Source organism: Schistocerca nitens, chromosome 9, assembly GCF_023898315.1.
Source record: "Schistocerca nitens isolate TAMUIC-IGC-003100 chromosome 9, iqSchNite1.1, whole genome shotgun sequence".
Classification (NCBI taxonomy): Eukaryota; Metazoa; Arthropoda; class Insecta; order Orthoptera; family Acrididae; genus Schistocerca; species Schistocerca nitens.
Window position 1 is genome coordinate 355427769 of NC_064622.1, and position 26776 is coordinate 355454544.

Sequence of the window (26776 nt, forward strand, 5' to 3'; positions counted from 1 at the left end):
GAAGTTCAATTCTAGAAAGAATCAAGTGTTTATTGGTAACACACTAATTTATGTAGGTTACCAGTTGATGATAAAACCAGTATATATACAGACCAGTAGCCTGCTCCAAGTCAGTATTGGCTCTTGAGCAAAGAGTTTGACACCCACTGGATTACACAGTAGTAATTCTTTCCTTACATTATGTCATTCCAGTATACCACTTGTATTTTATGACATGCTGGTATCATTAAGCTTCACTGTTTTGCACTCTTACAAAGACATACGACAAAACTGCAAAACTGCTGCTACTGTTGGCATATTGGGCTTGCATGAAGAGCGAACCGCCAGTCCCCTTTCCATGCTCAACTTCAATCATTTTGTTATTCTGGTCTAGGTATACGTACAGGCCAGTGCTAGTCAAAGTTGTTTCTGAACATTATAAATCATCATTACTGGGGAACTGGTGGGCAGTTAGTAAATTTATTATTACGGAAGTGGGTGGTACATAAAAAAGGTTGACTACCCATGGTGTAGGCCCTAGACACCTGCTGAAACAGATTATCAACAACATTGTCCAATGACTTGGCTTAAATTACAATATGCTTTAAACTTTCCTCAATATGCTGAAACCCAAGATGGTGTATCTCCTTGTCATTATGGCACTAAGCACATTCACCTGCATTTTGGGAGCCATATACTACTGTAACAAAAAATAAAAAAAATTGGACTCAGTTTAATCAGTCTTGTTTAGGATTTCTATATAAAATTTCCTTTTTCAAGTTATAGCTTTCTGTTACACTTTAAATTTTTACATGACTAAATAAGATGTACTAGAACCATAAAAGGATGAAATTCACATAACATGAACTAGAAACATTTGACTTCTATGTAAATTTCCATTTGTGTGTCCTCTTCCTGACCACACCAGATATTTCTCTGTTTCATAGCTCCTTGTGGTATCAAAGTTTAGTGTCGTTGGACCTGCAAGTCGTGACCAGAGCCGCTCCGCAGCTTGTATCAAGTTTCTAGCTAGCCCTTGTCCACTCTTGCTCGGGATGTCAAGTAGTAAAGTATTGTAGCCTTCAGCTGATAGGAAGCAACCTCTAACAAGGTGCTTCGTAACGTATGGCCTAAGTGAGGCCTCAATAGCTATCTGTGTATAATGATATGTATGCAGCCAAGAAGAATCCTATACCACCAGTTAAGTACAATATACATAATTTTTTACCAACGACTTCTTATTATTTTAGTTGTTGCAGATCCAGACCATGCAGCCAGCACCTTATCGACGTTACTGACAAACCTACTGTGATTTATATGTTTCTATTTAGCATTGGCCACCAGTCAACATTGGCGACGACTCATCCGTCGTCGTCATACCGCTCCTTATGCTCAAATTAACTGAGGAAAACCAGGTTTCCTGTAATTAGTTTGTGTAACAAATTTTTATAAATAAAAAAAGTTTTTCAAGCATAATTATATTATTAATATGGAGACATTATTTATTTTGTACACTCAGTCTTTAAAGAAGCAAACACAAATTAGCATGCATTTAGAAAGATTGTACAAATTTACAAGATAAGACAACAATGATGAAGATTAACAAAATTATGAGACATTATGAGCTTTGCACCAGATGTAAGAATTCATTTTATAGGATCTTTACTAAATCCAAAGTAAGTGCATACCAGAGCCACCATATAACTCATCATACACAAAAATGTTAAGAAAGTTTAATGTGCCCACAGCAGCTCTGTTTCTGACTTTTGTCAATATTTTAAAAGTGAAATGAAGAACCACTATACAGTGTATATACTCTGGTTTTTCACTATTAAGTCTTTCAAAATACAAAAATATATTAAATACACAAGCATAACACAACACTGTTCTTCATTAATCCCACTTCCGCCACTCCAGCCCATCAGGAGCCCTTACTTCCACCTTCTCTTTTGCCACTTCTCCCCAATTCGTACTGAGAACAGTGCCACCAGATTCTTGCTGCAATTGTTATTTAACATTAGTTTTGTTGCAGTGTAATGCCATAGAATGCAAAGGATTTTTTCATATACTTACAAACGACTTGTTCATAGCTCGCCTGACTTCATCCGAACCCTGTTCATAGATTTTTTGGAAGAGGGCATTCAGCGCAGCTTCTCCTTCAGGTTTCTCATTGTCATCCAGTTCTTTAGCAACTTGATCCCAGTCCTTTGATTTTGGGGCTGAGCTGGGATATTTTGGCGGACCAGCGCTCAATATTGCTGTGTAAGGATGTGATCATTTGAAATACGAAAAACTAATATTAAAACAGCCAAAGAAAGCAAAACAAACATTAAATTTTTAATTTTCAGTAGCTGTTCTGGCAGTATCACAAGAACTGACAGACAAATTGATGAGAGGTGTAAAATAGATGCAGAAGACCATTAGCTTTTGGAAACGGAATTCCCCTAGCACAAAGTGAGATTACCAATTTTGCGTAAAACATGTCAATGATCAAGTTTTCTTATATAACCATTAAATATTTGAGGCAAAACTTGGATGATCATGAAATCTCTTGAAGTGGTCCATAAGAGTGTGCTCTCAGTTAGCGTATGTGAAATGTTGGGTTAAATTCAAAGACAAGACTATAAATTTAATAAAACAAATCAATTTATATACTATACAGCACCTTCCAGTGGTACAAATAGAGCTACCTGTTGCCAGCATGTGGTAAATATGAAAACAGACCAGGTAGTCTGATCAGACTAATCCTTACTTGACTGATGGATTAGAACTTTCTTCTGCTGACGACTGTGCTATACATCATTTTATGTTTTCAAAATGTCTTATTAAGCAAGTTATGTCAATGTTGTCACTTGGGAACCATATTTAGTAAGAAACAAGGACAACCATTTAATAGCATCCTACTTCTGTGAATAAGCTGGAAGTATTGAATAGACAGAATGTAAAATGATTTTTCAAAATTAGTTTCCAAGATAGTTCATATAATTTCTGGTTTCTGTAAAATCTTTGACATGCACAAAAGAGTTTAACAATATTTTGTCATAAATTTTGTCTTTTGTAGTTCTACTGAACCTGATACAATGTGGAACTGAAATAAGAGAACAGTAACCATTTAACTGCTGTATGTAAATCATGTGATAACTGCAGTGTATCCTCAGAAAAAGTTGTCTTAATATCCACCTTACATGTTTGTGTTTTAGTGCGTAGTTATGGACAGAGACTCAGGGCAGTTATGCTCACAAATATTATTCTTCCTTTTTCTGACACTAGCTGCGTACACGGAGTATTTACAATGATCAGCCAGAACTTGACCACCAAACTACTACCGATATAAACACATCCAGGTGATAGTAGCATCACATGGCAAGGAATGACTGCTAGTCAGACACACACATGTAGCATGTAGTATTAGTACGCGTACCGTCCGTGTACAGAATGGGCAAGGCGTATGATTAATCTGAGTTTGACCGTGGGCAAATTGTGATGGCCGAGAGTATCGGCATGAGCATTTCGGAAACTGCACGACTTATCGGGTGCTGTGGGAATGCTAAGGTGAGTGTCTTCCACCAAGTCGAGATGGCGTGGGGTTGGGCGGCCAACCCTCTTTACAGCTGTCTAACATCATAGGAACAGAACAGGCAGCAAACTGTGGTGGAACTAACATCAGACTTTAATGCTGGTTGAAGTACCAGTGTGCCTAAACACTTCTAATGACAGACCTCCGCAGCCGACGACCCATGCATGTGCCAATGCTAACCCCATGACAGCGGCAACTACAACTGAAATGAACCCATGACCATCAGCACTTGATGCTGGTGCAGTGGCAGAGTGTTGCATGGTCTGCTCAATACCTTCTTCATCATGCCGAGGGGAGGGTGCGAATCTGTTGTCATCCGGGTAACAACTCCTTGACACCTGTACTAGGAACAGCTCCTTGACACCTTTACTGCGGATCAAAGACAAATTGGTAGCAACTCCATTATGCTCTGGGGAACATTCACATGGACATCCACTGGTCCAGTGGAGCTCACGCAAGGCACCATGAGGGCCAAGGAGTATAGTACACTGGGTACAGACCACATGCACCCCTTCACAATGATCACATTTCCAGCAACAGTGGCATTTTTGAACAAGATGTTACAAGGCCAAGAGTCCTATGGAGTGGTTCAATGAACAAAGTTGTGAGTTCCAATTGATGAACTGCCCCACCCCCCTTCCCCCCAACTTGCCGGAACTCAATCAAACACATCTGGGATGCAACTGAACATGACGCCAGAACTCATCACTCTCCTCACCACAATTTATGGGGATTGTGTGACTTCTATGTGCAAATGTGGTGCCAACTCTCTCCAGCAACCAACTAATACCTTACTGCTTCTACACCATGATGCGTTGGCATTGGTATCCATGACAAAGGTGGACATACTGGCTATTAGGTCGGTAGTCATAATTTTCTGGCTGATCAGTGTAAATTGCTCATTAGCCTATTTTGATATAACACATTCCCATCGTAAAAAATTCCTACAGCAACATTACAAATTAATATAAAACTGTTGAACACTGTATGTGATACAACTTCAGTATACACATAAATAATCCATTAATGTAATGACAATTCATTAGAGAAAGCAGCAGTAAAGATAAAATCTAAAACTCATTTGTCAGAGCACAACAAGCAAGTCACTATGACTGCCTGAGAGTGTTGTATTGTCTTTTAGGAACTGTTGTCTCTGAAATCTTTCCATCTCTTCAGTTTGTTGCTACATTTTGTTTTATCTTCCAGTTTTTGCTTATTTATGCCAATTTCTTCTAGGCCTTCATGCACTTACTTAAGCCTGTTGCAGTGATCTTTTAAATTTTAAAATGTATATTTTTTCTTGCCAGTCTTTTGGGATAGCTCCTGTCGATGTGCCCACTGAACATTAATCATCTTTTTCTAATTTAATCTGTAATTTTTCAACATACTTCATTGTTTTGGTCTCTCTCTTCAAGAAAGAGGGGAGGGACAACAACGGCAAATTACTTAAAAACAAATGAAGTAAGTGACAGAAGCATCTGCAGCATCTTAAAGAAATAAATTACTTAACTACATTGATTCCACTGCAATAACTGGCAATATTTATTGTATGACAGTTATACACAGCACCTTGCACTTTTTTGGTGGAAATGTGTATTGATATTGTTGCAGTCATCTAAAAGATACCATGGCGAGTTTTTTCCACCTTTACTTTTAGAGTAGATCATAACATTAGTAGCAAATTTTTGAGCCACCTAATATGTGGCTATCATGTAGTCAGATCTCTTGTTGTAATCTGCTTGGGACCTCTCAGATAACCCCCAACAGCTTGGAATAACTTGCATCAGTACTTTTGTACATAGCAGCAAATTGATAGCAACTGAACTAGGTGGCCACCATCCGGAAACAGCAGAAAGATGCAATGGTAAGAGTTAACAACAGGCTTCAGGCTGCTGTCCTGGGCAGGAACACTGGGGCACCTATGGTGAAAGCTCCTCTGGGGCTCCTGGAATCCCCCAAAAAGTTGATTTCACTCCTTCCGATGTACATGGCTATCTATTTAAATGGGTGAATGGTGGACAGTGGCAAATTTTGGTATTTGGCTGCACAACCATCCCTTACACTTTTAAGCAGAAAACTGTTCCCTTTTAGACCAATATGAAGGAGGCCAAGTAGTAAGACCAGTGGCCAGTTTGCACTCTATGTTTGCCGGAAGTTTCATCTGAGATGTGGAGGTGGCTATGCTGCTAGTTATTTAATAAACTGGGTGTGATCAACTAAAAATCATAGCTCATGTCAACACAAATAAAACTTTCTGCCTGGGTTCTGAAATCATCCTCAGTTCCTATAGATGGCTGTGGCTAAATGGTGAAGGAAGCAAGACTCTTACACGGATTGGGTGGCGGTGGGGATGGGAGCTGTGGGTAGGCAGCATGTCTCACTATTTCAGCATAGAACTGTAAAGGAATTATCACAGATTTTTCAGATATTCCAACTCTCTGGCTGCCGTACATTTTGATTCATCAGACTCTTTGCAAGCACCTTACCTTGTTCACATTTGCATCTGAAACAGATGAGTTGGCTGCTCCCTTTTTATGGAGAACGCTACTTGTTTCCATAAATGTTGGAATTCAACTTTTTCTGTTTGTCCGTGAAATCCAGACTGCTGTAAACAGTGGGGTCAATGTTGATGCCCTTCCTTTGACTTTTGGACTATATCTGATACAGTTTCACACTGTCGTTTAATTGACAAAATATAAGCTTACTGAGAACCAAGCAACTTTTTTTACTGCATTGAAGACTTCCAGGCATATAAAACTCAACATGTTTTTCTTAATGGGCTGAATACATCCGACGTACAAGTACATTTAGGAATACGCAAAGGATATAGAGGATGTTATAAATTACCTTTACAACTTAAGGCTTCAATAGCTTTAAAACTGTACTAAATATTAACAAATTATGCTTTCAACATTTGATAACTAAACATCTTTTTTACTTTCACGGTGATGCAATTTTGATGCAGAATTGAACTGTAGATTCTGATAAAACGTGAATGCCACAAGAAAAAAGTCAATGTGTGGCCTAGTTCATACAGACAGCATCCTATGGCCAAGTGCAACAAAATGTTCGAACACTGTATGGAAGGCAACCACTGCCTGGCCAACTGTTCGAGCCTGGCATAAGTCATTTATGGAAACAAGCAGTGTTCTCCATAAAAAGGGAGCAGCCAACTCATCTGTTTCAGATGCCAATGTGAACAAGGTAAGGTGCTTGCAAAGAGTCTGATGAATCAAAATGTATGGCAGCCAGAGAGTTGGAAATGATATGATCAATAGTGCACAATGTCTTGTATAAGAAGTTACGGCTACATCCCTACGAGGTACAGCTGCTGCAGGCATTAAAGCCTACAGACCAACCTCAGTGCGAACAGTGAACAGTAAATATGCTGGGCAAGACTGATGCAAAGGAGGAACTTTTGAAAAAAATTTGTTTCTCTGGAGTGGGGTAATGTTTCATGTATCTGGCAAACTCAATCGTCATAGCTCATAATGTTCATATATTAGGTTCACAGCATCCTCATGTTACATGTGAAATGGAAGGGACTGTCCCAAGGTCAATGTTTGGTGCAGATTGATGCAAAGTTGCATCACTGGTCCACCCTTTTTCATCACGATTGCCATCAGTGGTGGTGTTTACCTACACATGTTACAAGAGTTTGCAGGACCATAAATGGAACATCTGCAACCTGATGTCATATTCCAGCAGGATGAGGCACCACCCCAATGGTCCCTCAATGTCTGTCGATTTCTAGATGAAAAGTTACCAGATAGGTAGATTGGACAAGATGGTCCAATGTGATGGCCAAGACAATCCCCTGACCTCACACCACCTGACTTCTTACTCTGAAAACCATTTCTTAATATCTAGTAATGTTTTAAAGGTATTGGTCTTAAGTTGTAAAGATGACTTATGGACACCCCGCATAAATGATCTAGTGCAAGATGTGAGGCCATTTGCAGATGCTGCTGCTGTTCATAGGGAAGTTTCAATGCCAGAAAAATTCAACAAAATGCAGAGAGACCTACTGGGGATGTATTTTGCCACAAAAGATGTGACTGTTTTTTTCTCTCAACAATACATTAAATATAGAACTTTCATAAAGGTTATCTGCACTTCTTTGTACAACATGTGATACATTTTGACCACAGAGTGGTCTCCAACATGAAAATCATTTTGAAAACAGTGTTGTATATGATATGTCATTTCTCTGCAGGACATACACAGTAACTGTCCCTTCATAATGTTCATTCAATAAGTAAGGAAGCTGCAACTAATTAAACTGGGGCTATGACCCTGAAAAAAGTGGCAAGAATGAAAGACAAATAAAAGAAATATAAACAGTGTAGCTGTAGAACATCTATTTCAAAAACAAAGAAAATAAGATTGGGTGCCATAACTAAGGAAAATGGTCACTTGAATTTATAGGTCATAGTTAGGGACTGGAAAAATTCAGTTTGCAATAAATGCACAACAGATGAAAATTCTGCCTCAAAATGTGAAAATGCAAAATTATTTAACAGACGCTGTTTCATAGCGAATTGTATCCAAATGAAGAGACAGTTTGAAATAGTTTTATTTTCTGCATGTAAAATCAAAAATGTAAGCAGTTACTGGCTTTGTACATCATCTGGCGAAGCCCAATTTGAAAAGATAATGTGCGCAAGAACCTACCCGCAAAATAAACTGTATGACCACAATGATGTATCAATGTGCTCAATGATCGGGTGCCATGCCAATTGTGGAAGGTTGAATGGCCTGTTTAAGATACACATCACGTAATGCAATGCAGTACTCAGCCATGAGACATAGCATTTTACAAGAAAGAGATGCTTATGTTTGTTAGGTAAAGCTCGAAAGATGGTACAATATGAACACTTTTAATGTGGCAAAGTTGAACTAAGTCATTAACAATACCTTGATAAACTCAACAAGCTACTGCGTGGTAGCCATCCCCAAATGCTTTGTGTTGTGTGTTGCTCGTTGTTTTCTTTTCTTGGAATAAGTGAAGTGACTAATCCTGTTGCATCACGTATTTTGATTATAATCCTTACAACAACAAAAGAGACTGCCAATCCCTGTGACAATGTGTCAGTTCTGCAGTAGGCTGCCGCCCAGCAAAATGGAAGCAGGGTTTGTTTTCCCACATCACTCCTCACGTGGCAGTCAAAATTCTCATCTGCTTACGCTCATGGCCATCTGCACTACAGCCTATAGGCCCCACCCTCTGAGCTATAGTGATTGGAAAATAAAATCGGTAATGTTTTTCGATGACGCCAAAATTTTTTCCCTAATGCTAAAACTGAGTTTTTGTACATTTGGTTCCACTTCTATGTTAAGTGCCTTGTCAGTTATCTCTGTAGCATTGCCAAGCATGGTTTGTAGGACTTTGAATGCCCATTAAAGCTCAAAATTAGTAGTCTGCAGGTTTTTTAATTTTCAAATTGGTAGGAAAAGACAAATAATGTCCAAAAACACCTTATATTGGAGACGCATTCACTTAACTGGTGGGAAAATGCTGCTGCTTTACAACAAAACATTTCAGAAGGTGGTGTTGAAGTTTTTGGAAAAGCTAACACTCCAGTCAAAAAGTTCCCAATCAGCACTTTTTTCAACAGTAAATTTTGAAGAACAAATAATTTCCTAGTCTTCACTCACACAGCATGACAACTTTTTAAATTTGTGCATCTAATCATTTACAAACAAAGAAAATATATGCAAATTTTGACAAAAATAGATGTGAATTTTCCAGTCCCTGGTTATAGTACACATTTGTACATGTCGACAGCAGGATATTACTACTGTACACTGGAAAGCACAGAACACAATTGATTCTCTTGCCAAGAGGACATCATTAACCCTAGCAATGCCAACACGTTTTCCATAATGTGTATTACCAATTGGGTGGGGCATTATTTTTTTTCCAGCATTATTTTTTCCCACCACAGATAAATAAAAAATTCATGAATTATTAACTTTTATTAACAATGTACTTTTTAAAGGTATACTGATGTGCAAGAAGGATCCTGAACCCGAAAATATGAACTCTACATGTGAAAAGTCACATCCACTACTAAGAGTTAAATTTTTGGGTCAATTTTTACTGAAAAATTTAAAACAATTACAGACTCTGGAAGAAGAGATTAAAAGCAAGTAAAAGACTGGATAACAATATTTTCAAAAGCTAGGCATGAAATACCACCCTCCCTGTACTGTGAGGGTTAAGGCAGGGTGTGGAGTAAGTCAAACAGGTGTTCTTGTCACCTTTACAAACTCTGCCCTCTTAGCTAACAAGAATGAATAATGGGCTGACCATCTTGTGTAGCTGACATATGGTGCCTACTTTTCAACAGTTCCACTGCAACTGATTTATTGTACGCCTACACTACAGTTTTGAGAATGTGGAACAACATGAATTAAAATTTCAGGTAACTTGATGTAGTAAAAGAGCAACAGGATTCCCCCATTTGAAGTGATGACAGAGAAGGTTTTTGAGACACTTTACTATACCAGCCTCCATTTCATGGATCTGTCATTCTATGTCCTTGTAAACAAAATGAGACAAGTCAACCAACTAGTCATGTGGCAATGAAAGTATAATCCTAGGAAACATAGGAACAACAGTTTTAACTGAAAAAGAAAGATCAGGAAATATTTGTGATGGTACAAACACATTAACTAGCCTAGAAGCATGGTTTTAACAAAATGGTCTGAAACGTAATATTGCAGAGGCTTCTCAGAACAGTATCACACACAGAAATCAAGCCCTGAAAGAAGCTCTGTTTATCAAATTCTTACAACTAGACTTGACAAAAATTTATGTTGGTGGCGCACATATATTCTTTAATTGCAAAACTAAACAGTTTGGTTTTTATGGTGTTCATATTATTTGGGACAATGGACATGTCCAACAGGAAGTGGCATACATGAGTTACTTTGAGTCTGTCAGATACAGTTCAACTTTTGTGGAGAATGCAGGCAACATGTCACAAATCCTGCTACTGCAAAACAGAATCATTAAGGAAAATAAACGCTGTCTCTACATGAACAATGTTGTCCCTTATTCAAGAACCTAAAAGTATTATCTGCCCCTGCATTTTACATAACTGAGCTAAAACATATTTTTTGGACACAAAAAATTTCATTCTTCTGAAAAACCCAGCTACATGGAAATAAATATATATATGGTAATTTGGAAGGTAAAGCTATATTAAGCATGAAGATATGTCCACTGAAAATGAAACTATATGATCTCTTGGTAGGAAACTGCTACTATTCAGTGGCAGAATTAATGAATGAGAAGGTGACTTATCTGTGATTACAGTGCTAAAAAATAGTATTGCATTTATGAAATAACGATTAGAAAATTTAGAAGCTAAGTACATCGTAAGGAAAAACAATTTAATAATATTAATGTGTTAAATACATAACTGTGCATGTAAAAATATAGTCAGAGAATTTACTAAGCATATTGTAAAATAAAACTTGACATGTCTTGTGTACTGAGTGATCAGATGCTCAGTAAAATGTATGTTATGAGACACACAAAATCCAAATACAAAGAAACGAGACCCTTCTTTCTACACACCTCACCAACATAATCTAACGGGTACAAAAAACGTGGTTAACAGGAAAACGTTTCTGAAACATGTAATAGAAAGGTTACATGGATACAACTGAAGAGAGAAGTGCTAACCTATGAGGTACCATTTTGAGATATTATATATTTGGTTACATTCACAGACCAAAACATACATACAATAAGACAAAAAATATATAATACAAGACAGTACTTTGTATCAGTATGTGGTGAAATGCAACACATAACAGACAGTGTATCACATTTATCCTTACCAAATTAAGAGTTAGTGCTTCCTTTTACTGATCCTTCCAATTCCAATAAATTTTAGTAACAAAGACAGCTATGTAGACAACAGACTTTATGCTCTTTATAGAAAAATGCTGGCTTCGTTCAGCAATAACACTTCTGTATATTTCACACAGTTTGGGGTAAAAAAAAATTTCCATTTCAACTGTTGGCACAGTATGTCATGAAAACAGTATTATACAGGCTCCCATTTCTGGCAGCTGTCATTCTAACTTTTTTTCGAACAATTTTCACAACATCGATACAGCTTCCAAATGATTAAAAATATTTAGGCATACATGGAAGGCCACTGCCCCCCCCCCCTTAAAATGTCGCCTTCAAGTTTAATACATTCAAAAACTTGCGAACTACGTAATTTAAAACAATGGAAACTCCAGTTTGGAATATGAACGGTATTAGGGAAAGAATAGATTGCTACTCCCTGTAAAGATGACATGTTAAGTTGAAGACAGGCCCAACGAAAAGACTGTTACATATTGCAGCTGTTGGCTAAGCCTTCGTCACCCAAGAAAACACACACACACATTTGCACAAGCAAGCACACCTCATGTACACACAAGCACTCCCACCAGCAGCTCTGACCAGAATGCCTACAAAATTTTAGATTTCCAAATAGTCTAAAGGTTGCACCAGTGTCCTCCCCACCTGACAAAATTGTCATTTTCCATCTGAGGTTACATTTCTGTGGCGACTGTCGGCTTTAACAAAACGTTTGCAGGCATCTTACCATGACATCATCATGTTTTACAGACCAATGTTTGGGCCACTAAGTTGCATTCATCAAGGCCATGCAATTACTACCAGGCCACTGCAACATTTAGGTCTTACATAGTGTTACTTTAACCTGTTCCTAGCATCCGCTGGTCAAGAATGTCATTGAGTTCCAGTTTCAGATTGGCTGGAAGGAGTGGGGTTTGACATCTTTTATTAATAGTATGTTTTAGTTTAAACTGGCTGGTATTGGCAAACGAGAGGCAAGAGAGCAGTGATGGATTTTTCTCCTGCAGCATCTGATCACATACAAACCAAACAGTGTTTTATATGCCTTCTGCTATTATGTTTCCTGTTATGCCTGATGATGTAGCCTTAACAGTGGTACTGGCCTGTAGGCCCACTGCTGCTGGCAGCCGAGATGGTAGAAGCCAGTATTTGTCACGAAGCTTTGTGTTGAAATGGTACTTCACAGTTTAAATCGCCTCTTGTTTCTTTCTCTTGCAGTGAAGTGGCTGCATAGCCAATACATAAAACTCCAGAAACTGTATAGTTTTGTTGTACTCATCACTGACTTGCTGCATTGTCTGAGCTGCTGTATTGCCCTTCATGTTTCATTCTCATTGCTACTGCCTCACAAATGAAATAGTATTCCACACTTTCAGCTGATTTAGTATACTAAAGGTAGGCGAAATTTCTCAACATAATGCTTTGTAGCATCTAAAAGTTCTTTGGTTGGGTTGTTGCTGTGGTAGATAAACTGTGTGCTCACTTGACAGATGAACTTTCCCATTCACAGATATTCTGCAGGGATGGTGTGAGGGCAATGTGCTTTTGGTCTGTCTCCTCCTCCCTTTTGCTCTCACAGACATCAACATCATCTAGGGAGAAGGATAAGAAACAGTCTTCCAAGGAGATTCTGGTGGCCTCCATCCCACCGGACTCCTCATGTTCCGCCCTCTGTCCCTGAGGCAGCATCCCTAGTTCCCTAGTGCCCCCCCCCCCTCCCTGCACACACACCTTGGTTCAGGCAGCCCTGAGGGATGACCTGTCTCCTTAGTTACTTCCTGCTCCCACAGGATGCTCATAGTGTGATCCCTCTAGTGGAACTGTAGTGTTTTTTTCCGCTACTCGGCAGAGCTGAAATGTGTTTATGAATTTACTCTGCCTTTTGCATCGCCTTCCAGGAAACCTGGTTCCCAGCTATGGGGATCCCAACCCTCTACAGCTATTGGGGCTATTTTAAGAATCACGTTGATTATGAAAGGGTTTCACACGGTGTCTGCACTTATGTTCTGAGCACTTTCTACAGCAAACACATGCCACTTGATATGACTTTGGAGGCTGTGGCTGTTCATGTGAGGACATCTCAGGACTCAACTGTCTGTACTCCCTCCCATGGAGCATTGTTTGTGCTGATTTCTCAGCTCCTTTCACCCTTCCTAATACTGGGTTACTTCAATGCCCACAACCCTTTGTGGGGTAGAATACGAGCACTGGGTGAGGCAAGGTTGCTGAAAACTTGCTCACAGCCCAGGTCTTCTCCCCTCCCTCCATTGGAGAGTTCATAATGACTTGTGTGACTGATCATTTTCAAATCACCTTGACCCTCCCTCAATGTCACTTGCCTAGGTGTCCACCCAGACTGGCTCTCAACAAAGCTGACTGAGATGCTTCCAGCTCCTCTATCACCCTTAGCACCCCACCACGTGCAGGTACTGATGCAGCTATCCAGACCACACCTGCAGCCATTCTCTCAGCAGCTGACTCAGCAATCCCCTATTCCTCCCCATCGAAAGACAATACCCGGGTGAACCCTCGAAATCGGCATGGCCATTAAAGAGTTAGTGCGAATTCTTCAGAGCCTCTAGCCCTATTCCCCGACATGGCTCCAGGTCCAGACTGTGCCCACAGCCAAATGCTCAAAGGTAAACATCCCCTTGAGATGGACAGCTCTCGCCCAATTAGTCTCACTCATGTTTCTGCAAAATGCTCAAATGTGCAATGAGCTGGTGCTGAGTTGATGCCTTGAGCCTCGAGGTATTTTGGCTCCGTCCCAGGGCTGTTTTCGCCAGGGTTGTTCTACTGCTGACAATCTGGTTTGCCTGGAGTCTGCTATCTGGCCAGCTTTTGCCTGGCATCAACACCTTATCATCACCTCCTTCAACTTCCAGAAGACACATGACACCACACTGTCATTACCCTACAAGCGTGTGGTCTCCGAACCCCATTCCAGATTTTTGGCAGTAAGTTGTAGCATCATGCATTCTGGGTTGAAGTTCATGCTTCCCACAGTACCCCACATATACAAGAGAATGGGGTCCTGCTGGGATCTGTACCATGGCTACCAATGGTTTAGCTGCAACTGTGGGGTCTACATTATCACCCATCCTGTAAGCTGATACTTGCATTTACTATTGCTCAACTGTGCATGTTGCTAAATGCCAGCTGCAGGTGCCATACAAAAGGGACAGTCCTGGTCTCTCACCCACAGCTACCAGTTTTCAGCTGCCATGACATGCGTCAATGCACTTCTATCACATGGTACTGTCCACCCACACTCAGAACTCTGCCTCAATGACCAATTACTATGGTGAGTCTTATCACTTTTTGGAACTGGCATTCTATGTCTGGTTACATTGCTTCCCCATCTTCGCCAGCTTAAGCCAACATGCTGGTCACATCTTAATACTCTTCGCTGCCTCAGTAACAACAGCTGGTGTGCAGACCATTCTACACTCTTGCATCTCTACAAAGCTCTAATCCTGCCCCATCTTGATTATGGTAGTCTTGCATATGACTCAGTGTCTCCTTCAGCATTGCCGATGCTAGACCTGATACACCACTGTGGGGTCTGAGTTGCAACAGGTGCCTTTCAGAACAGCCCTGAAAACAGCCTACTCAAGATCAGATGCCAACAACTGCTGATCTATGCGATTCACATTTATTCCTCCCCTGAGCATCTGAACTAACATGTTCTTTTTCCTGGTAGGGAGATCCACCTCTCACAACTGAGGCCTAGGGCTGGCAACACGATCACAGTTCACATACAAGGTGCGTTCCATAAGTAATGCAACCAAATTCATAAAAAAAAAAAATCATTTATTGAATATACTCATACAAATAATCAAAAATTTTCAAAATAGCACCCTCTTGCATTGGTACACTCCTGGAGGCGGTGTTTCAATGCCTGGAATGCCTTTTCCGGAATGTCCTTTAGAGCTGGTGTAACATGCACCTGCATGCTTTCAATCGAGTCCCAATGTTTTCCTTTCATGAATCCTTTTAACCGAGGAAACAAAAAAAAAAAAGCCAGCGGGAGCCAGGTCAGGACAGTAGGGAGGCTGGGGAACCAATGAGGTCTTGGTCCTGGCCAGGAATTCGTTGACAATGAAGGCGCTGTGACTCGGCATGTTGTCGTGGTGAACTTTCCACGTGTCCTTGATGTCGCTTCGGCAGCGCAAGACCCTCCTTTTCAGTCTTTTGAGCACTTCCAAGTAGAAATCTGAGTTCACTGTAGTCCCAGTAGGTACAAATTCGTGGTGGACAATGCCTCTGATGTCAAAGAAGACAATGAGCACGGTTTTGATCCTGGACTTGCTCATGTGTGCCTTCTTGGGACAGGGCAACAATGGGGTGTGCCACCCTGAACTCTGCCCTTTTGTCTCATGGTCATACTCAAAAATCCACGACTCATCACCAGTGATAACTGAGTTTAAAAAATGAGGATCATTTTCACACATTTCCAACATTTCTTGGCACCGAAGCACTCGCATGTGCTTGTGTTCGTCGGTCAACACTTCTGGGACGAGTTTGGCACACACCTTTCTCATGTTCAAATCTTTGGTCACAATGCAGAAATTGTTGTTTATGAGATGTTTAGAGTTTGTGTTATCAATTGAAGGCTCAATTGTCTGTCAGAGTTCAAACAATCGCACACACGTGTCACATTTTTGTCGACTCGTGCGGTTGATGGCCATCCACTACAAGGTTCGTCGGTGATCTCCTCTCGGCCCTCTGTGAACAACTTGTGCCATTGGAAAACTTGTGATTTGGACAAGCAATCATTCCCAAAGGCATGCTGAAGTAATGGAAACGTTTCGGTGGCGGAATTCCCAAGTTTACCGCAAAATTTGATAGCATACCGTTGCTCTACAGAATGATCCATTGTGCCATGTTACATAAACTCAAAACGGGGTTGACGGAAACGCACGTCCTGACTCTCTGGCAGCTCGCAGCCGAATGAGACAGAGTGTTTTGAAGCTAACACCCCCTCCACTTAGCCCAGTCGGTTACAACATGCAGTGGTGTACCGTTGCATCGGAAAAAAAATTGGTCGCATTACTTATGGAACGCACTCTGTACAGGGTCTCTGCTCTTCATTCCAGCTACCCCCACTGTCATATCTTATTAAGAAGCAACTGTGTACACCCCATGGTGTGTACTCCATCCTGGGATCTGGACCAAAAGGCTCTGCTGGTGCCAGATTTTTCACTGCCTGTTCCTGGCTGTCCTTAGCATATTTCCAGTTTCAGAAAGGGTTATACCGAGGGCCCTACAGTTGACAGATGAACCGGTTTTGCCTACGTACATGCACGGTGCAGTGAACTACACTCACCGCTGGACAGATGCAGTGTATTCACTGCAGAATTGGTAGCCATCGCTTGAGCCGTCAGCCAAGTTCGTTCTTGCACTGGCAAGACATTCTTAATCAGCAATAACTCCCCGAGTAGCCTTCAGCCTACTGACCAGTGCTATCATTGAAACCCACTGGTTGACACACAGGATTTCCTTTGAGATATCTGCCAAGTTGGAAAGCTGGTTATTTTGTCTGGACTCCAGGTCACATTGGGATCCCACAAAATGAACATGCCGAACAGCTGGCCAAGTTGGCTACCAGGATGCCAACTTTGAAAATTGGGGTACCAGAGCAGGACCTTTGCTCAACACTATGCCATCAGCTGTAGGAGGCCTGGAACACAAGATTGGTGTACACTGGTTTCTCTGAATATGGGAACCACAACCAAGTATCATTCTTATCTTCATGCTTCTTGCAGGGGATCTACTGTTATCTGTCAGCTCCACATTACTATACTTGGCTGAAACAAGGCCACATCCTCCGATACAAGGGTCCACCCCACAGTCAGTATGGTGCCTGTCTGACAGTGGCTGATATTCCACTGGACTGCTATAATTTGGCAACCTTACAATGAAACAAACTTACTGACACACAACCTGTGGTGCTGGCAAGCAACACCCAAGCAGCTGATCTGGTTTTACATGTTATCCATGAAAGTGGTTTCTACTCCTTGCTGTGACAGAGCACATTAGTCTCATTGGCCGCTTGACAGATTGGAGGGGTGCCCTGTCACCTGCTCTGACCCATGGCTGCCCTTGCTCGGTGATCTGGCTCCTGCGCGTCCCACCTTTTTAATTCTTCTTATTCTTTTATATGCATTGTTCGTTTACTGTCTCTTTGTCATCATTCTCTTTCCTGAGATTTTATCAACTTGCCCTTATAGGCAGTTTTCTTTTAGAAATGGAGGGAGTGGAAGCACCGGTCAGATGTAGAGGGTGCATCTCCTGTCATGTAAGGTGTCCCACGGGTCTCCAGCTGCTTTCTGGACAGGGCAGATCTTTTACCTTCACCATTTTATCCCGCTATCATTTCTACTTGCTTCTGTCACTCTGTTTTCTTGATTGTTGTGTACAACTGGGTTTATCGAGATTTGTCTTTTGGTCCTTCCTCTCTGGGTACTACCCCCTCCTTTCATACTGACAGGTCCACCTTTCATTACATCTAGTAGTCAATGCTGCATTAAATAGGGGTGTCTGGATACTTTAGACCAGACTGTATGCTTGCAGTTTTATTAGCTGTTGAATGGCATTGCTAGAGGGCCCCCACTTTCACCAGTTGAAGCAGGATGTCATTACGGAGACATCTGAAGAACATCACCCTAGCATGCATCATGACAACTCAAATGTCAGATTTGCAATGTGGATGCCATGTCATTTGGCCACACAGTAACGACTAAATGTAGAACTTCCCCACCATCTTAAACCAGGTGAGCTTTTTATTAGTAGTATTCTGGCTGGTTTAATGCGTTCCACCATGACTTCTCCTGTGTCAACTTCTTCGCCTCAGAGGGCACCTATAACCCATATCTTCATTTATTTGCTGGATATATTCCAATCTGTCTCCCCATATGGTTTTTGCCATCTGTTGGTGCTTCTCGTATTATGTAAATTATTCTATAATATTTTTTTAATACTACCTCCCTGGCCCTTCTTTCCACATATTCACTGCCTTGGTGATTCTGAATATCCTCATTTCTTTTCTTCCTAGTCCATTTAATTTTCGGCATCCTTCTGTTACAATATATATCAAGTTGATTTTCTTGTTTTGCCATGGTCACAGACACTGGAAATTCAGAAGCATATAGAACTGTATGCCAGACATACATTCTTAGAAATTCCTTTCTCATTTTTGAGTCATATGTCTGACACTCTGCCTGTGCTAGTCTGCTTCTCATATGACCCTTGCTTCGCAGATCACTCATTATTTTACTCCCAAGGTAAAAGTATTCCTTAAAATTATCTAGTATATGGTTTCACAGTCTGATGTTAAGATTTATCACTAATCTAATTTCTGCTACTTCTCATAACTTTTGTTTTTAGCTGGTTTGCTCTCAACCCATATTGTATTCAGTAGATAATTCATGAGTTCATTCCATTCCTCTAGCTCTTCCTCGCGGACATGGTGAGTAGTATTCATATCATATTAGAGATCACGAGAATGATGTACTACACTTCCACAATGTGGAAGTGTGCAGAAAACCTAATGGTCAACTCACTCAGTCACAAAACATATACATCATATAAACCAATACCGACAAGTACCTGCATACTACCTCTCACCTTCACCCGAAACAAAAAAGGTCCACTCTGCACTTGTTACCCAAGTTGACCAGCCAGCTCAGCAACACAATACAATTGATGGAGGAATACAGTATTGTGACAATCCACAATATTACCAGATGGGAAGATAAAACAGACAAACGTATTTCCCTTCCTACAGCAAAAAAAATATACAGTTCTGGTAAGTTCGCGTACTATATAGGCCACTCACCTTCAAGAGAAAGATACAACAGGCAACTGAAACTGTGAAGAAGCCTGCCAATACAAGCTCCCATCATCTTGGCAGGCAGCAGTAACCAACTTGTAAGGCTGAACCACCATATGTGACTAGACGTAGTGGAAGAAGACACATTAACACATGATGTCATTCAGCGACAGCAAGTACCATGGGAGGAAAATACAACATTACTGGACTGGTTTGCATCTTATTCACTGACAACAGCATCGAGGAATTAAAATAAAAACTTCAATATAGGATATCATTTACCACCTCCCCATTCTGGACATCAAATCAAAGCTAATGTTAAATGATGTTCATTACAGACAGACAGTAGTGATGGGATTACATGACATTATATAAAATCTTAATTTCGCACTGCCCCAATAGTCACTGTGATGAAGCGTTTGCCAAAATGTTGACATATAAAACATGTCAACATGGTCACATACCCTGAAAAGTTTCACTGGTAGTCATATTCCATTACTGTTCTTTCAACAACACCTATATGCATTACATCTACTTCTCATTTAAGGACAAGCAACACACTTGGAAGTTTGTCCAAGTATAGCTAATATATATACAAAGAATTTCTAACACTGAACCTCACATTCATTACAGCTTACAATGCTTGTACCTGTATGGAATATTAAATAGCTGCTCTACAAAACTCAATTACCTGCAGGAATAGGGGCCACTGCTGCCTCTGGGTATTGTGGCTGCCCTTGCAACGCTGACCAACGGATATCTGCCGCCTTCTTCATTTTTATCTCTATCTGTAGCAAGATACAAATATTTATCATTACATCATTTTTCAAAGTTCAAGTGTTGATAATATTAGGTTATAGAACTTAAAACTGAGACTCACTTTCATTGTGTAGGTTTTGTGTGTTGACTGAGTTGGCACAATTGAATGTGCCAAATCCAACTCCATATTGTAATCTGCGCCATTTTCAAGTTTTGCTGTGACACTAAGCTGGAACAAAAAACTCATTTATGGATCTTTCCTATCTTTCCACAGAGCTGTACACTATAGAACTACAGGATGCTCCATTTTTCAGGGTGGCACAGTACTCAACAAAATTCCAGGAAAAAATGGATAAAAGTGCACTTACAGTGTCGGCAGCTGTTGCGCTGTGTGGCTGCTAACAGCTTAGATGATGAAAGGAGGAGACTGAATAAACTGAATCTAGCATCTATTGTTGGTGGCACATGCAAATGCTTGTTCATAATTTTCTATGGTTCCATGAATAAAGTTAGCTGATATTTTGCTCTATTAGGTCAGAACTTAATCACACGTTTGTTTCCATTGTAATCGAAAATATTACTACACTACACATCATTCTATTAAAGCAGTCATATTTTGTGATGAGATTTGTCGGCTTTGCCATCTCAGAACCCAACGCTCACATTCCAACCTAACTTGGGCCTCAGGCAACACTAAAGGTCAGTCTGTTAGCACGTTAGTTTTTTCCATTCACCAGGTAAATATGAAAATCAGTAACCAATCTTAAAACTCATAATAACCAGGTTTGAAAGTTATTCTGGCCCTTTTGACATCAGAGACAAATGTAATCAATCCGAATCTTCTGCAATGAGGAGTCATTAGATTTTACTGATTCTTGCTTGCTACCATATACCAACACCCAACTGGTTATGACCAATGTGAATGAATTGCCAACATCAGCATAAAATGTAAGAAACATCAACACTGTAAGCACACTTTGGCCAGTAAAAGTAACACTAACAAACAACTTAATTAAACACACTTAATCAATTTGCATGAAGAATAGAACATTCTACAAATATTAACTATATTACGTAATTTGTATGTACCATTCGTTCACCATACTCTACTTTCACAGATTTAGACTCAAACTTTGTGTTTTTGAACAATATTGCAACAACAACATGTGTCTCTGTCTGATACCAATCATGAGTAAATTTAGTTGTCTGCTTCAATTTGTCATTATCTGCCGATGCAATTGCATCATTAGCTCCTTCTGCCATTTTTGCACACCCAGGTGGGAGTCTCCTGTGAAAACACAAAAATAATTAAATATATTTTCAGGGACACTCATTAACTCTCTGCATTTATTTTTATGAAAGTGATAAATATCGGAGAACATTTCAAATTCAGAGAGTTTTATTCATTCATTCAAAACTCACCAACGAGACAAAATAGACTTCCAAAATAAACTGTGTTCATAAAATTCCCCAATTGCTAAACAGGTTCAGCAATTCAGATTCAGACTACCTACGAGTGTAATGAAATATGTCAATTTTGGACTTAATTCAGAATGACTTGCAAGATGGAAGATGTCCAGTGGCAACATTAGCGAGACCTGTTCCATTCACTCCATCAAGGCTGACAATAAATGACAGCAAAGAAATTATGCAAGCTAAAAGTCACATATATATGTTAGTGTGTGAACACGCCAATAAATAACCTTGTTACTTGGAAAAATCTAAACACAAAACAGAGGTTTACCTCTACTATATTGTGTAAGTGACCAACAGCATCTCAAGGGGTCAGAATATTTCCAATGTATTGTAATGTAAACCAATTACACAAGGCTGAAGCTACATTCACACTGTCATTTGAGATCTTATATCTGTACCGCTCCATAAGATCAGTTGCTACCCAGAAATATCTGTACTATCTCATAGATATGCTCATGTATTTTGTTGTACAATTACTTCCTGGCTCAACAGATAAATGTCAGACCACAAATATAAAAGTCTGGGTTCAGTCCAAAGTATCACTTGTAGCTTGATTCACCTCCTGGAAATGATTTGTTACAGTGAAAGACGAGTTGAACTAGTCCACGATAAACTGTAAGGCCCCTATAACTGGCTTGGGAAAGTTAATGTCAAAAGATCAACCCACACTTGGCCAGTGGAGCACTATAATGAAATCAGCTTTCAGACTGACTACTGAATGCTTACATTTAAATATTATTTTGGACTTAACACATTTCATGTTGGAATTCACTTTATGAAGGGGGAAAGCTAAGGCAAGAAATGTCATTGAGAGCTTTGATTTACATTTGGCTTCAATACTTGAAACATTGGAGACAGTTTACTGGAGTAGGAAGTGCTGGCCGGGTGGACTGGGTAGGTCTTGCACCATGCTCTTCCACACACAGTCTATTAGGGGCAAGCCACCTGTGAAGGCAGCCATGTCATATACCAACTCTGATAGCAGTCACTGCATAGCTTTTTATGTCAGTATGACGCCTGACCAGCTGTCTGCCACAGTGAATGGCCACTGCCAAACTGGGGCCAAGAACAGAATTTATCACATAGTGGCCCAACACACAGCTGAACAAAACTTGCTCGAGTCCAACAGCCACTTCACAACCTACCATCTAGATTACTTTCTCCAGCACCGGATTTTCTGAACTATGCAGATGGGAGTTAGCCTTACGTCACATCCTCCAATCCCATAACCCTGTTGACCTCAGTCTCTACTCACACACTGACCCAAACCTTCTACACAACAGTTTTCCTGCTCTCTGTACTGTTGTGTCTCCCCCCCCCCCCCCCCCAAATCCATGTCACATTTGTCATGCACTGCATTTCGCCAGCTCTGGTAGCAGCATATCACATGCACCATCCAAATGCTTGCCAATCTTCCCTCCTGCATTCCTAGCCAGCAAATCTGCTGCCTCCCTCCAAGGCACAAGCTACCTACCCTCAACCCCTTTTCCTGCCTCCCACCTAAAAACTTTGAAACATAGGGGCACAAGTGTAGATGGATGTGTGTGTATTGGGGGATTGGGACGCTCTCGCTTGACAAAGAATTTATTATTTATTCTGAGAGCCAGCAAGTTTTATTTCCTTATTGTGTGTGCCTGTTGTTCACTCAATGCTTCTGCTATCTGGTGAGTCATCTCCTTTACTTCTAAATTATTGGTGTAACTAGTTTCTTTATCTTGCACCAGCCACTACGAAACTAATTCGTAATCCCAGCAGAATCTCTTCTTGGCCACAGGATGTGTTACTCTGGCTTTTATTCTGAGTCTGTGCACCAGTAAAACCTGCAGTGATGAGTTTTCAGTGTATCGTGGAGGTACAAATATTAACTCTATACTTATGAAGAACAGATACCATTGATGACGGTGCAGCTTCTCTAGAATAAATTATAATTAATTGAACCCTTAGCTGCCGACAGGTGTTGTTGATGAAACTCGATAGGGACAGCTGAAAACGTGTGCACTGACCGGGACTCGAACCCGGGATCTCCTGCTTACATGGCAGACGCTCTATCCATCTGAGCCACCGAGGACACAGATGAATAGCGCGACTGCAGGGACTTATTCCTTGCACGCTTCCCGTGAGACCCACATTCCCAACTGTCCACAATCTACACATGTAATGTACCTAATAGATATTTGCCCATCCACTCATTACTTATGCACACTAACGTGAAGCTGTCGCCATCGAGGTATATCAACAACACCTGTCGGCAGCTGAGGGTTCAATTATCATTAACTCTATACTCTTCTAGGTGAACCTATAAATCTCAGATATTGGTCCTCATGTTGTCTTTGGCATTATCTTCTGGACTTAATATAATCTTTCATCTACATCATCTTCATTGAGTGGAATGAGAGTTGTGCCCACTATTTAATGCCTAATGTACACAAATTACTGATTTTTTGTGAAATTCGTAGCACCTCAGCTCTTTAACTCTGTGAAAACTGTGTTTCTTGTGCTAAGACTTAGCAACAAGTTTAATATGTGAGAAGTCACTTAGTCTGCATAACCTCAGAAATCTAGAAGTGGACTTAAAGTTCCTTAAATCTGCACAGAATACTGATGTAATCATTTTTTAAGTTGTCTGGAGATGTGTCAACCTTAAAACTAACTTAGATCACCTTTTAATGAAGGAATTTACATTGCTCCTTAACAAAAAGCAAAAAATTTGGTTGTGGTGGCAGATTTATATCTGTAGCTTTGCCCAGATCTAGGTTGGGTTGAAAGGTCATAGTTCGGTTGGGAGCTGGTGAAGCAAATGAATGTGAAAATAAAAAACGAAACTCCTTGTGGTAACAGATGTGCTTAGCCTGTTTGGGGGAAAACAGAAAAAAATAGTCACTGTTATTGTCACCATGTTGTTTATATCATTTGTTGTATGTTTCCTATGTCACTGAGCTATAACGCATTGAATAATTCTCTTTATCCTTAACAATGTAGTGTTCTGTCACTGGTGGTCAACCATGCTCTGGGCCAAAGTTTGGTGGCGGCCGTTCACTCACATGAACAGGTGGTTTGTGATCATGCCCCATAAAATGCTGTGCAGATATTGTAGCAGAGCTGTGATTTAACAATTTTTCATTATGCCTGGAAATGAGAAACGTCCTAACCCTCCTCCTCCAAGTGGTTTTCTACCAACCAACCAACCAAATATAAGCAATACTGTAGTTCATCCTCACACCATACCAACTCCCTGCCATATGGGTCATACCTCTGTGGAAGACAATGGTGCAATACCTGTCCGACACATTCACCCAGCACATAATACTGCAGTCCCATCACAATCTTATGCAGTGAAAGCAATCATGATAATGCTTTTTAATATTAATTCACTGATTACAGATATACTGCATTTCTCAAAAAGCGTTGATTTTCAAATTTTCGTCACATCATCCCACAACACAAAAACAATCAAACTCTTAAACTAGTAACTTCTGATACTAATTAAATGTTGACACATGTAAACAATTACACAATTAATAGCCTTGAAAACATCATACTAGCAACTCAGAAAAGTGAAAATCAATCTCTCAGCATGTCATACTTGGTAAAGCCCAACCACTTTGAAGGGCGACAGATTTTACAAATCAAAAATAGATTTAATTTCTCGGAATATGGATGCTGGGAAATTTAAGGCTTTGTTTTTTTGGTGCTTACTGTTTCATATGATCAGTACCAGCCATTCTAAAGCCAAGAATTAGGTTCACGTCTTCATTGAAAAGCAGAGAAAAGGGAGGGGGGGGGGGGACAGGCTAAAAGATAAATTGGTATGCTTACAAATAAATTATCTAAAATATTTTCTGTGCCTTTAGCCATCACAATAAGCACAACTTTATCCTTAATTACAAAGAAAGTTTAGCATTAACTGTGTGTGTGTGTGGGGGGGGGGGGGGGAAATGAAGTCAAGGTCATTAGGGAAAGCTTCATTACAAATATCTAGCACAAAATAGTCATTGTAAATACAAGTAGATACCACAATTTGATGTATCCTTTTCCCTAGTCATCTTTCTATGAAGATCTGACACGTTGGAAATACAAGGAGAGCATTCCTGTCTGCAACATTAAATTTTTCCACGACATTTGTTTACTTACATAAACCTCTGAAACAATATCAACATACCTTTTGTATGCCACCATACCACCACTTACTACTTCTGAATGAAACTGGTTATACTTCTCTCTTCTAGGTGCATGATTACAGATTTAACTTATCTGTGCCATTTAATTTTATGTTCAGATGAGCATGAAGTAGTATCGACACAGTGGTTTCTGAGGTGTTTTGGTGAGAACCATTATCCTACTAACTTCCACACCATATAGCCAAGTTCCAAGGAAGAAGTAAACAAAAGTCAATGAACACTTACAAAACATGCTAAATATGTATCATGCTCTGCATTCCTTCATAAAAATTATAACATAGAAAAAAGATACTACTGCCTTACTTTGCGAAGCACTTTAGTACACCTGTAGAGGGTGCTTCCTATTACCCTGCATGTAAAGGTTCGTTGTTATTGTTTTAGACTAAACAGTATGGGAAAAATTTCTGTAGAACTAGGTCCTAATTTCTTTCCCAGTCTTCAAAACCTTCCACCACTTAAACTACTATCACAGAATGCATACAGCTATTACCAGTGTCAGGAAACACTGAAACATCCCTCTCAAGCAGGTACCCTGAAAGTTGCACAAATAGTACGATATAACATAAACATTATGGTAAGTTTTTCTTCCACTAAAAATATACAGCTACGTTTCTTCCAACAGGATTGTGGATCAAAATCGACGAGCAAAAGAGCCAAGAAAGTTTTTTCTACGTCATATTAATAAAACATAAGACACAATTCTAACAATTAAACTTCGAGTTTTCTTTGCAAAAATGGCAACTGATATACCTTCAACCTGTAAAACATACAGCGCCTGAAAATTTTGGAAGGATATACCTCCATTCTTTGTGATTTCCTAATAAACAAGCATACGAAACCATAACATGCCCTTTATTGGGCTATAGTTACTCAAGTGTCACACACATAAATCCTTTACTCACAATAAACGAAAATAACACTAAAAAAGTTCTAACATATTTGAATACGTACAATTCTTTTATCAATATCCTAGAAAATATTGCACTGACTTATGCGATATAATAGCAACCAAAGTGTTTTAACCGTCGGCAAAGATTAAATAAATGAAGCACAATGCAGTATTCAATGTTGCTGCGATCACTATT

At 40.0% G+C, this 26776-nt stretch overlaps 1 protein-coding gene across 3 annotated transcripts; it reads right to left on the reverse strand.

Annotated features, from left to right (window-relative positions):
• Positions 1-1455: 1455 nt before the first annotated feature.
• On the reverse strand, positions 1456-26776 carry LOC126203246 (protein SGT1 homolog). Of its 3 annotated transcripts, none has more exons than XM_049937499.1 (6): positions 26643-26776; positions 21127-21325; positions 20159-20266; positions 19970-20066; positions 2053-2237; positions 1456-1977 (listed from the first exon to the last, which is right to left on the reverse strand). In XM_049937499.1, the coding sequence occupies exons 2-6, from the start codon at positions 21298-21300 to the stop codon at positions 1873-1875; spliced, it is 669 nt and encodes a 222-aa protein (XP_049793456.1). In that variant the 5' UTR covers positions 21301-21325; positions 26643-26776; the 3' UTR covers positions 1456-1872. The 3 variants fall into 3 exon arrangements, with proteins under 3 accessions (XP_049793456.1, XP_049793457.1, XP_049793455.1); XM_049937500.1 differs by lacking the exon at positions 26643-26776 and adding an exon at positions 26442-26565; XM_049937498.1 differs by lacking the exon at positions 26643-26776 and adding an exon at positions 25673-25813.

What these genes read in the sequence shown, in the direction of transcription:
- LOC126203246 (XM_049937498.1), bottom strand. An exon ending in TAGAGTATGGTGAACGAATG is followed by an intron (nt 20,267 to 21,126) that starts GTACATACAAAT and finishes TTTTTGTTCCAG; the next exon opens with CTTAGTGTCACAGCAAAACT. An exon ending in GAGCTATGAACAAGTCGTTT is followed by an intron (nt 1,978 to 2,052) that starts GTAAGTATATGA and finishes TAACAATTGCAG; the next exon opens with CAAGAATCTGGTGGCACTGT.